This window comes from Parambassis ranga, chromosome 5 (assembly GCF_900634625.1).
Source record: "Parambassis ranga chromosome 5, fParRan2.1, whole genome shotgun sequence".
In the NCBI taxonomy this organism is placed as follows: Eukaryota; Metazoa; Chordata; class Actinopteri; family Ambassidae; genus Parambassis; species Parambassis ranga.
The window spans coordinates 28,127,032-28,140,182 of NC_041026.1; the positions used below are offsets into that span (position 1 = coordinate 28,127,032).

Below are 13,151 nucleotides of genomic sequence, written 5' to 3' on the forward strand. Positions count from 1 at the left end.
GATAACAATCTTTGGTCCTCCTGATACATGTCTGTTGTTTGGGTAATGATGTCATTATATGGAAATGGAGAGAGGCCCCTTCTCCGCTGAGACAGGGGTGGGAATAGGAGTGGTGGTGGTGGGAATCACCCTAAAACATCAGCACAAAGATGGGAGGCGATGTGAGTCAAACCTTCCCTATTAACTTGACTGTTTGTTTAAAGGATGTTTTGGCCAAGCAGCTGTTGCTTGAACCGCGATGGGATCGTTTTTTGCACAGGCTTTTTTAGGCCTTTGATCAGCAGCAGTAGAGTGGTGATTATCAGACACTGCATATGTTCTCCATATGAAGCTGAAGGCTGACATCTGAGGACAGTTGTGCTGAGGTAAAGCTCACATTACTACAGCTGTACCTCCACAGCCACACCAGCTAAATATCCAGGGGTTTCCCCAGGCCTGACCCTCTTGATATTAATAAAGACTATTCAGTTTTTCTTTAACGTGTTTTGCTCCCTTCCTGTTTGAAACCCTTCCAGATCCATGGGACACCAGTGCTCCCGCTGCCACACGACCCAGTTTCCTCTGGAGGAATTCCCTCCCTCTTCCTGCAAACGCCCCTCCTCACAAGTCCCTGTCAGAACACAGCGCAAGCAGGCAGTGAATTCTACATTTAGCCCAGAGATGGAGGAGAAGTAGTGGTGTTAGGAAAAGGGATCTGGTTGGTGATGGGTCTGGTATAAGGGGTTCAAAGGGCAAAATGTGGTGTCTGCAGTGTGCCTCTGACAGAACTCAGTCCTTGCTGGAGCTATCAGGCAGCTGGTAAGTGCATGTAGGATTGTTTTAATAGTTGCTTGACATGCTTTTATTGTCTGATTTGGCTCTTGTGATACAGGTTTCTCTAATGGTGGTCCTTTAATCAGGGACAACCGCCAGGCTCAATTGAGAAAGCATTCATTAATGTCCAACAAAACTGCTGTTACTGCTTATTGGATGAATTGCCTTTAACGCAGTGGATTGTATGCCAGCTGCTGATGAAGGAGCTGTGTAAGTAGCTGATTTTCCCACTGAGTGCCAAGCAAGCGAACGCAGCTGAATGACATTTTACTGTTCTTCACCCGCTGCACTCTTAACTCATATTTAATCAACTTAAGCTTTCAGGAGTCACTCACTCATGGAAAACCATACAAAGACAGTCAGTGTGAAACAAAGACGCCCAGATGAGGCAGGGCTGTGCGAGTGTGTGAGTGACAGGTCAGAGTAATTAATTCATCAGCGCAGAGTGACACAGTGAGAGGAGCCTCTAGTTTCTTCTTCAAACTGGAGGCTCCTCTCACTGTGTCACTCTGCGCTGATGAACCCAGCATTGCAGGCAGGACGTCTCCAGGGGAGGTGCAGTCACCAGAGATGTCCTCGCATCACCTCTGCTGGATCTGTCACCGCAGCTAACACCACAAACATATCATTAAAGTTCTATCAGCCTGCAATTTATGCACTGTCATAGGATGCTGCGACGGTTTGTAGGCTCGCAATAGAAAAGGTGGCTGTAATGAAAAGCACTTTACAGTATGTGGTGACACGGTTGTAAACATTTGCTGGATTACACCCTCTGAATACCAGTAAGAGATAAAATAATGATCAAGACTGCGAAAACTGCTTGTTCTTGATTTCAATGTATCTATCTATTATAACAAAGTGATGTTACTCTAACACATCACCATATGAAACCTGGCATCAGACTTTGACATGAACTTTAGTCTGACAGACTTCAAGTAAAGAGCTTTATAGATGCAGCCAATCATTGTTTATGAGGTGGCTACCATGGTAATCGAGATCCATAGTGAGATTTCTTCTGCGTAATCTAACCCCTTATAGATAAAAGTGAAGAGTTTAAAAACAAAGTGTAAGAGAATAAAAGCAGCATCTCATTGATTTCTCTGGAAGGAAGTGATACCAGGCTCATCCAAAACTGATGCTGAAAGGGCTTCTGTGGTGTTGTAATGTGAGGTATAGTGTACCTGACTGTACCCCGTTAGATAAATTGTGAGTGTTGTGTAGCATTGTGTAGTTCAGGTGTGGGCAACTTTCACATTAATCTTCCTTATTGAGATATCCCAAGACATTTACACAAGTGATATTTAAACACATTCTCATACACAGCAAATGTTTGGCATTGATTATATGTCTGTCAGTGATAGGAGGCAGTGGTGGTGGAATTTGAGCCTAAGTTTAGTTATTACTCGATTACTTTCACATTATCGCACATTTGGTTTAGTTTAGCCTTTCAAATCCCTGGTTGTACCTTATGTGGCTTCTTAGGTTATTGTGATTGGAGAAGTACACATTCATACATTTCATCCATTTAAGTAGACATTGCATTGGCATTGGTTGGAGGTGTGTGCATGAGGCTGTGCTCAACACAAGAATGTACACACGAGGATACATGTACGTTTTGCATTAAAGTAAATTGAATTTCACCAATCGAGGAAAACAATATGCGTTAAAGTATGTGTATTTATGTCCTGCTTTATACATTTCATATTTATAGTAATGTAAATACTCTACTATGGCGTGTCTTGTTTAATGTCCCTTACATATCCCAACCCAACTAGCAGACATAAACATGCCTTCATCATGCTCTCATTCTGAATTCCTAAGGCCTGTACTCTTCGTTGGAGCTGAGCGCTTCTTCCATCTAAACAAATGGATAGCTCCAATTAAACATCCTCTGCTGGAGCAGACGTATTACAGCCACCCTTCAGTCTAATTAAAGGACTCTCTGGGTCTGATTAGATTAGTTCCCCTTAAAATTAAAAATGTGCATGTGCATAGAGGAGGATGAAGATGCAGAAAGGGTTTTTTTATATAATGAGCACTGAGTGTCCAGTTTGGAGAGAGAAAAGAGAGAGGACGTTTTCTCTAATGAGTGATGTTATCCCCTGACCAGAGGGGTTTCAGCAGGCCTCAATGTGACTTTGCTGAAAGGCAGCAAATCCTACAAAATAAACTATACTGCACAGTGTTTTACATGTGTTGGTATTGTCTGTCAGAGACAGCCAAATGACCTTTGCTTTTGACTTTTCATTTACCTTACCTGTCACTGCTGTGGCAAAAAAAAGAATCAAAAGTCATGCTTTCTTCTAAACTCATCATTTATTTATTTTTTATTTTGAGCACTAAGTCCTTTCAACACCCAAAATATCAGCTATTCTTTTTAATCCCAGAGGATCTTTTTTTCTTTTATTTTTAAACAAAATGTAAACACAGCAGTTCCTTGTTTTGGCAAGGTCAAATATTTTAAGACAACCAAGCTTTATAATTTATACACAGAGTAGTAAAATCGGCACTTCCTTAAATGGCCACTTGAGGGTGGCTCAAAAATGGAGTCTACCACCTCCATGTTTAAATGTCCAACATTGCATCAGAAATAAACATGTTTACAGCCTGGCATCATCTATTTTAATCAAGGCTTATATGATATATATGGTAGGTCAGTTCCATTGTGGAAGTGTAGTCCATCTCACATACAGCTTGAACCACAGTGGTTCTGTAACAACTACCTAGCCTGAAGCATTGCTGGACTGACTGCTGATATATCCTGCAGCTTTGCAAGAATCCCCCTGCTTGACCATGTATAGATTTTGTTATACTTTGACATTTTCCGCCTTTCTTCCTGACATCAAGTAGCAGCTGTTGTCAGCTTAAACTTTTAAGCAATTACACAAATAGTGCTGCAGTCATTCTTGTGATATAGGAAGTATTACCAGTTGATAACAGCTATTGTGCAGTTTCCAACTGATACTACTGTAACAGAAAGCCTTTTTTTCTTTACATGTCTTATTAATCAGCAGATATCGCTATCTTCCTCTCAGTCCAGCCCCTCCAAAACTCACCTTGGCATAGAGTGAGTCTAAGCTGGTTTAAATGCCAACCTCTGCCTCTCAGTGACAGGCATCATTAGTTTCCTGCTCTTAAGGCTCCTCTGGACATTGGACTTCCTTCCTATTAAAACATTTGTTTTAGCCTTTATTATCTAACCTTGTCACATTCTCCCACAGAGGTTTGAGTTTTGGACAAGGTTATGTGGTGATAGATGGTATCTTTAGATGTCCTTTTCTCAGCCTTTCTGCTTAATCCATCATATTGATGGCTAACAAAATGAAATGATATTGATTGTATGGTGTTGAAAAATAAATTTGCTTAAAGGTAGAAAAAGGTTTTCCCCCTTACATCGTGACTGAAAAGGTGAAGTTGAGGAAATGTCCTTGTTATTATTTTTAATCTGGCTCCATAACCATATAGTGTCACCTCACTGCTGGCTTTAGCCTGATGAATTGAGAGACTATCTGACTGATAGTCTGTGCTGTTGAAACAAGGTCAGATGGAGCACAGGAAACAATGGGCCAGCACTGAGCAATATGGATTTATAGTTTTCTGACAGTGGCATTGTAAACTACTGCAATGCTGCTCTGTGAAACCAGTCGATGAAGAAAGTTCAGCTGCTCAGTGATGTTTGCAGGCTGGCTCCTCTTGCCAGTGTAGACTCACTGGGGTCTTTTCACTTCACTTGTAACATCTCGTTGTTCTCATCCTGGAGTAGGAAAAGAATGGCTCAGATATTCACACATAGTCTTATATGTCTATATTTTTTATATGTCTGCCCATTTCAGACCCAAACCTGACGGCATTGTAGAACATGGACATGATATACATTTTCAGGCCTTGATAATGGTCCATAACATGATGCATATTGAGTATTACTGAGAAGAAAATATGACCATTCAAAGTCAATCATTTTACACAAAATGGTTGTCTGTCTCTCTGTGTCACCTGTGATAGACCTGTCCAGGGTGTCACATTTCACCAATTGACACCCAAAGCCATACTTATGCTATCAAGTTGCATAATGGGATATACTAGGAAGTCAAAATATGACAATATATATTCAGATGCCATCTTTGTACTCACATCAGCACTTTCCTCCCTGCTGAGCATGCTTGTTTGCTGATTCTAATGTATTTCATTAAAATGTCTATGTGCAGTGCAATATGCATTTAATCTGCTTATACTGGCACCCAGTTCTGCAAGAAAGAGGCTTAACTTCTTAAAATCAAAGCTCCCGTCACTTGAGAGGGACATCTTGTTATTTCACACTTTATTAAAAACATTCAGATCAGGTTGCTGTCTTTCTTTTTAGACAGCCAGCTTTGATTGTTTTTTTTTACAGTAGTAAAGCACAGCAGGGTAAGAGGTGTGGAGGAAGTGAACAGATCTGTGGTTGACATTTAGCTGTTTCAGTTGTTGCTTAACACTTAACCAATCACCTGTCTAGGTCACTGTTTGTTCTGCTGTGGCTGTGGGATTACAAAAGTATTGATCTTAATATTCAAAGCACGGCTTCACATGCTTTAATCAGTCCTGACATTGTGTCGCTTTGTTTGAGCGTGTGATAATGTGTGATTTGGGTGTTTCTGGGGCTTCATGCAGCTCTGAAATCCTCATTATTTATTCATAGGCTTTTCATTTTCTCTAAACAAGATGAGGAGCTTCAGCATGGCCGCTTAGGATGGCCTGAGGTAGATTCTGTATTGTACAAGGAGTGTGTAAAGATGACAGGCAGTGCTCAGACTGCTGCTAAAAAATCCCTCACTTGTATTTATACCTTGCCAGCAGTATCAAAGTTCACTTTTTCCATCTGTCACGTGCTCTTTGCTGACACACACACACACGCGCCTCTCAGGAAAATGACTCAGCAAACCCAAGTTAGCGTGATCTGTGTGTTTTCATGTTTTCAGTGTGGAAGGTGATGCTCCAGGCAGCGAGGTGGGTGCCTCTGTGGACCCCAGCAGTGGCTACAGTTGTGTCCCAGTGACCCACAGCGGCGGGCTCGTCCCCGATCACCTGGACAGCCAGCTCTACGGACACATCCTGCTGCCGGGTCACCCGCGGCCACGCCGGCCCAAGCTTCAACACTCTCAGTCCATCCTCCGCAAGCAGGCAGAGGAGGAGGCTATCAAGCGCTCCCGCTCACTGTCAGAGAGCTATGAGCTCTCATCTGACCTACAGGACAAGCAGGTGAGGGGAGGACACACAAACATCTATTCATTTGTGTTTTACTGGCTAGTTCTGTGTACCATAGTTGCTTAGAGGCACCTTGCTAAATTGATAGAGCTCCATCAACGAAGACACTTAAATTTGCTTTGTTGTTGTTAACAACTAAGCAGTTTGTGTGATACAAAGTGTTAATGGGAAGGTGGGATCTGTGCCAACATTTCTCATGAGATCTGAAAGATTCACACACAATCTTTTTTTCACAGATTTAGCAGAATAGCTGTGGGCCCTGGGCCAATTTATCCTAATGGTAGCAGTGAACATGACCTTAGATTGCTTCTGACGACACAACAAAGTTTGGCATCTAATGTTGACACGTCTTAGCAAGCAAGTATTGTGATGCTAAATATAGCTGGTTGCTGGATAATATCTCATCTCAAGTAAATGAAAAGACAGAATAAAATTTCAAATATGTATAAATGTTATACAAATGTAGTTATTCCTGCTCTACCATTTGTCGCAATGCATTGTTTTTCAATGTGAAGACTCAAAGAGGATCTTTGGTCAGAACCAGTCTTGTGAGGAAAGACATGCCACTAAAGCATGATTTTATGTATGATGACAACAACAAGTGGTTTTCTCTTTTGGTAGTTGTTTCTCTGATTGTTTCTCTCTGATATACATTTGTTGTTTACCTCTTTTTAGAGTTAGTTGTGTTTTCTATTCTGAAAGAGAAAAACATGTCCTATGAATAGATACATTTTTGTGAAAACAGTTGTTTTACTAACTTTGCCCTCTCCTTATCTAGCTACAGATAATAGGTTTGTGTGCTAAACTGAACTAAAACAGTTGTTCATTTTTATATAGATGCTACAAAGGAGAGGTTTTCATAGTTATTATACTGTGTAAGGACCTATTTATTTGAACTGATGTAAGATTAATTAGACTTGGTCCAAATGTACTATACTTACTTTAGCTATACTTCATTACAGGTGTATCTGCCCTGGATTTAAAAAGGTTCACGCTCCATACTGATGTCCACATTCACTTTATCATTTACAAAGACTATCTCTTTAGTGTGTATAACCAGAGGTAGATAAGTTTCGTTTGATCAGCATAAAGTCTGTCTCTCTGTAGTCTGTCTCTCTGTAGTCTGTCTCTCTTCTCTCCCGTCATCTCCCTCTCACCGCTTCTGGGTCATGTGGCTCATGTAAACTTAACTCATTACTAATTTGCAAAATAATTTTTACAAACCTAATTCAGCTATCTCACATGGTAAAGAGCAAACATATAACTATAAGTATAACATAAATAAAGCAACAACTACAATTTATGGCACTGTGTGGCGTTGTCATTGAGACACATAAACAAACGTCAGCATCAGCTACAACAGGTAAAATGCCAAATAATCTGACTGAATTCTCCATATGTACATACAGAACGAGAGTTACTCATATGAGTTATTTATTTTAGCCAAAAACAACAAGTCTTGTTTGGACATGTGATCATACAGCTGCATCTGAGTGGGAACGCATGACAGTAAGACATGTCATATTCCTTGTGGCAGGTTTGAGTCTGGCAGGTTGCCCTGCACACAGAGCAAAGAAATGTAATTAGTGTCATTTTATACCACAAGTCCAAAGGTGGAGATCTAGGGCATGATGTAAAAGGTAGTAGAAGGGAAAGTGCTCGACATGGAAAAACACATGTGTATAGACAAAAGTAACTGTGGTCAGCTGTGCATTACCAAATGCTGGTTAATTGCAATTTATATTCCCCATTGTGGGACAAATAAAAGCTTTCTTAATCTTAAAATTGTAGTTAAGGGAGTATTTACAGTATTCAGTGTTCTTTGTGTGGTTTCTTATAAGAGAAGAATGCCATTTTTCCTTTCTTTTCTACAGGTGGAGATGCTAGAGCGCAAATATGGTGGGCGTTTCATAACCCGGCATGCTGCCCGCACCATCCAGACAGCCTTCCGCCAATACCAGATGAACAAGAACTTTGAACGTCTTAGAAGTTCTATGTCTGAGAACCGTATGTCCAGAAGGATTGTCCTATCCAATATGAGAATGCAGTTTTCCTTCGAAGGACCTGAAAAAGTCCACAGCTCCTACTTCGAGGGAAAGCAAGTCTCGCTAACAGATGACGGCACCAAAATCGGAGCATTGGTGCAGTCAGAGCACAGCGGGGAGATGGGTGTTCAGGCCAAGACCCCAACCACACAGAGCGACTTCACAGACGCTATCACAGAACTAGAAGATGCCTTTTCCAGGCAGGTCAAATCTTTAGCTGAGTCCATAGATGATGCTCTAAACTGCCGCAGCCTACACGGTGATGACGGTCAATCAGACACAGGGAGAGGCCATCAGGACATGGAGAGGGAGGTCAGCCTCAAGGCAAAACCTTCCCACAGCACCTCAGAGCACCGTAAACTGGACGAGATGACGGCATCTTACAGCGATGTGACCCTTTACATTGACGAAGAGGAGTTATCGCCCCCACTGCCTCTATCTCAGTCTGTAGATCGGCCCTCCAGCACAGAACTGGATTTGCGGCAGCGTTCCCTCAACTCCTCCCAGGATTACTGGTCCTTGGTTCATAAAGATGAAAAGGGGGACACGGACACCAGCTGCCGCAGCACACCTTCTTTAGAATGCCAAGAGCAGCGCTTGCGGGTAGACCACCTACCCTTGCTGACAATAGAGCCTCCCAGCGACAGCTCAGTGGAGCTGAGCGATCGTTCTGACCGCAGCTCTTTGAAGAGACAGAACGCCTATGAACGGAGCCTCAGCAACCAGCAGAGCAGCCCCAAGCACATCAGCCATGGCCTGCCACCTCGAGGACCTTCCAGAGAAGATGACTCATCACGCCATCGGCCCAGACAATTGGAGGCGCACCTTGCCATCAATGGCACGGCGAACCGGCAGAGCAAGTCGGAGTCTGACTTCTCAGACGGAGACAATGACAGCATCAACAGCACATCCAACTCCAATGACACCATCAACTGCAGCTCTGAGTCCTCATCCAGGGACAGCCTGAGGGAGCAGACACTCAGCAAGCAGACTTACCACAAGGAAACCCGCAACAGCTGGGACTCGCCTGCATTTAGCAACGACATAATTCGCAAGAGACACTACCGCATCGGCCTGAACCTCTTCAACAAGTATGTGTACACACAACAAACAGAACCACACACAGCAGAACATTTTAGCCTCCAAATGTTCCCACACACATACCTAAAGAGAACAGAACAGGTGCTATAAATCAGATACAGTTAGACACCCAGTGAAACTCTTATGTTTGATTAAAATGGCAACTATCCATCTGTTCTACTTATGAACACAATGGGTCTGGGACTCCTTCTGCTTCACTTCAGTCAGAGCAGTTCATCTGAGCCTGGCTGATTCAGTTTAATCACAGATGACTGTGGCCTTGGTTTCTTTCAGCGCCGGCCATTAAGTTCCTTTTAATCATTTGTGATCAGCACAACAGAGAGAAGTAGCTCCCTTTTCTGCCTGCCTGCCTGCCTCTCTAAATCCTGTCCCTCATCTGACACATATTTGGTCAGGGGCAGAAGTGCAGTGGGATAATCACAGATTTGGTGCGTGTCCTCACTCTTTCCCTTTTTTGTCTCTTTACTTTTTCATGTGTCTCTAGGAAACCAGAAAAAGGCATCCAGTATCTGATCGAGCGAAACTTTGTTCCAGACACTCCGGTGGGTGTGGCTCACTTCCTGCTCCAGAGGAAAGGCTTGAGTAGGCAGATGATTGGCGAGTTCCTGGGCAACAGACAGAAACAGTTTAACCGGGATGTCCTTGAGTGAGTTTGCCATGCTTCTCATGTCTGTGTTTGAATGTGCAAAAGGATCATTCAGGCTTTTGATTTAACTTGCCACCTAAGCCAGTGCAGAGAATTGTAGTTTAATTTGTCTCCTAGGAACATAAATACAAATAATCATTTAGTTGCAAATCAGGTTGGCAGTTTGCAATCTGCCCTCATTCAAACAGTCTTTGGAGTTTCTGAGGACTACATAATGAGTCAAGTTAAATCAAGGAAATAAACAGAAATAGAGCCCACTCAGGAAATTGCTGTGATGCTCAGATAAACATACAGATCCTATTTATTCTCACCAGTCCTTTTTTAATAACCCAGGGAAGGAATCCTTTCCTTCTTTCAAAGTGCTTCTCTTTTTAATGCTGGACAGATGTATCTGAATCACACTTGAAGCACAGCAGCTTTATCAGAGCCCATTGAGATTCAGCAGAGGATATGGTCTGAAAAGGTCCACTGGTGTCAATTTGACAGGCATATCTAAAGGGCTCCTTGAGAAAATGTCTATAAATCCTGACATGTGAGGTATCAAGGTAGCTCTGGAGAGCTGAGTCACAATCCTCTATTCAGCAGGGAAAGCTCATGTCCTTTGATTTAAGAAATACTGTCAAGAAAACAAAGCAAAATATGTCTTTTAAAGTGGAAGTCCTGCATTAAAGCTGCACAAATCAATTACAGCTGGACAAGTTCTTATTGCAGCTTGCAAAGGGATCACCCACAGGGATCTATCATCTCAAAAGTTATAGGTATTTTTCAATTGCAGGAACGTGCAGCTGGAACTAATCAGCCAGTTTGAGCAATCGGTGTTAAGTCCTGCAAAGGCTGCTCAGAAGTACCTACCCAGCTGTAGATACTTTTGACCTGAAAGCCTTAAACAAAGTCTTTCTAGGGAGGTTCCTGAAGTGACCCATATCTGCAGTGGAAACACACCTTTTATCTTTTAGCATGGTTCAACTCATTGTTTTAGTTTTGTGGCTTCACCTGTTTTATTAAGCTGCTTGACCATAAAAAGTTGACAATAATCATAATACTTGAATATGAAATATTCAAGTAGTGTGTGTAGTGTGTAATATTGTGATTGTTGTCTTGTTTCACCAGCTGTGTGGTGGATGAAATGGACTTTTCAGCAATGGAACTGGATGAAGCACTCAGGAAATTTCAGGCACACATCAGAGTCCAAGGAGAAGCACAAAAAGTTGAGCGGCTAATAGAAGCCTTCAGGTAATAACCTAACACCACACATGACATGCTTTCACTTTCCAAACATGTCATGTAGTTCTCTGCATAAAAAAGGAGGACTACAGTTTTTGCAAATAGGGTCCTACATCAATGATTATATGACAGGGTGATCATTAAGGGGTTCATTGCCATGTCTCGTATTTACCACCCACACAGCATCTATGATAAATGTTGCTCCATTTCAAAATTGCCATTATCCTCTAAAACAGAGGTGACACCACAAAGTTGCCACCTTAATTTACCACTTTACAGCAGAGAATCAGCAGAGCAGTGCAAAGCCATTTAAAATCCATACTCTGTTCGACCAGATCGTTGCAGAAAATAATTTTGAGAAAATTAGTTGAAAAAGTTGAGGAAAACCTTCCCCGGGGCAGCTGAAGGATGTTGTTTGCGCCTCATTTACTTTGCCCAAACCTCCAGTAGAAAGGTGCTCTCATGCCCACAGAGGATTTGCTTCGATCAGCACTGAGCAAGGACATTTCAGCCTCAGTAAACACCACTGCCACTGTTTCACCGGGGGAGATAACAGTAACTGATCATCAGGCGCTCGCCTGCAACACAGAGCCCAGATATGATCACAAGTTCACTTTATGGTGACTGGAGAAATGTTCTGTCTGACGGCTGCAGGCTGTATTGACAGACTTCACTGGTGCCTGCTCATTGAAACTGGGGGCATTACTTTCACACACTTTTTTTCTTTTATGTTTATTCAAAACACTGCTTTGCAACATGTGTTGCTTTCTTTCAAACCTAAGTAATGCCATTGAAATTAAATAGTTAATATATTTTATTCACGAGTCCTGTCTAGGCTGTCATATTTTGGATGAACTGAGTGAGCTACGTAGCCTAGCTTGCTAATGTTGACTTTTTTCACAGCCAACGCTACTGCATCTGCAACCCCGGCGTGGTAAGACAGTTCAGGAACCCAGACACCATCTTCATCCTTGCTTTTGCCATCATCCTCCTCAACACAGACATGTACAGCCCCAACGTGAAGCCTGAGAGGAAGATGAAGCTGGAGGACTTTGTTAAAAACCTTCGAGGTACTTTGTTCTCACTCCCTGCACCACTTCCTGTCTACTGTCCCAAACACCAATATTGCCCTGAGATGTTACTGTCTTTCCTGCAGGATAAATATTCATCTCAAATTGAGTTTTGTGCATGCACTTTGCCTTGAGTAATAGGCATGTCAATGCATTTTTTTATGAGTCATGGCTAAGGAAGCTTTTGCTGTTGAAGCAAAGCACTTTTTTTAGTTGTCCTCAACAGATTTTGAGGGTATTAGTGGAATGCATTATGGCGTGACTAACTAATTTCTCTGCCTATTGGAGTGTCAGTAATAAACTACAGTATTGAGTGGAGGAGAAGTCTTCTCTGAGCTTTGAAGGACACTTCTGAGATATATGTGCGGCACAGTAGTATGTAAGGAAATTCAAGGGTTCATCGGCTCTCATAAATGTGTGAATTAATCATTAATCCGTCCCCCTTTTTTTCTGACAGGAGTGGATGATGGGGAGGACATCCCCAGAGAGATGCTGGTAGGGATATATGAGCGGATTCGCAAGCGAGAGCTTAAGACTAATGAAGACCACGTGTCCCAGGTTCAGAAAGTGGAAAAACTGATCGTTGGAAAAAAGCCGGTAAGTTTGCCCTCAAGCTCTGGAGTACACTACAGAGTGTGACCACTTTTATTTCACCTGCCATTCGAGAGCTGAATGGAGCAAGAGTATTCAAAACTGAATTACCTAATGTGACTGTAGGCCGCCACAGACAGCACTGGATTATTCATGGCCAATGAAAAAGCATTCCGTACCTAAACCCACTTTCTCCACTGTGACGCATCTATTCCTCTGAGCTGGGAACCTTCATGCTGAATGACTGTAATATGTCTTCTGGCCTGAGTGGCAGCCACAGAAAAGTGCTAGCTGACATGCTCTATAATAATAAAAAATGAAATAAACTGCCCGGCCCCCAGCGCTCTTTCATCAAACTGACTCTTTTCTTGACGATGTCATGATCATTGCAGTTGACACAAACTGGAATTAAAAAAA

At 42.3% G+C, this 13,151-nt stretch overlaps 1 protein-coding gene across 6 annotated transcripts in view; it reads left to right on the forward strand.

The window, feature by feature from the left end:
- Window positions 1-13,151, forward strand: part of iqsec1b (IQ motif and Sec7 domain ArfGEF 1b) — a 134,997-nt gene that overhangs the window by 115,595 nt on the left and 6,251 nt on the right. For 5 of the 6 annotated variants that reach the window (XM_028405260.1, XM_028405255.1, XM_028405261.1 and 2 more), the window contains 6 exons: window positions 5,772-6,051; window positions 7,932-9,193; window positions 9,688-9,849; window positions 10,960-11,082; window positions 11,977-12,143; window positions 12,601-12,740. In XM_028405260.1, coding sequence (XP_028261061.1) covers window positions 5,772-6,051; window positions 7,932-9,193; window positions 9,688-9,849; window positions 10,960-11,082; window positions 11,977-12,143; window positions 12,601-12,740 — 2,134 coding nt within the window. Of the gene's footprint in view, window positions 1-646; window positions 799-5,771; window positions 6,052-7,931; window positions 9,194-9,687; window positions 9,850-10,959; window positions 11,083-11,976; window positions 12,144-12,600; window positions 12,741-13,151 lie in introns of those variants that run through there. The other variant, XM_028405256.1, reaches the window with a different exon arrangement.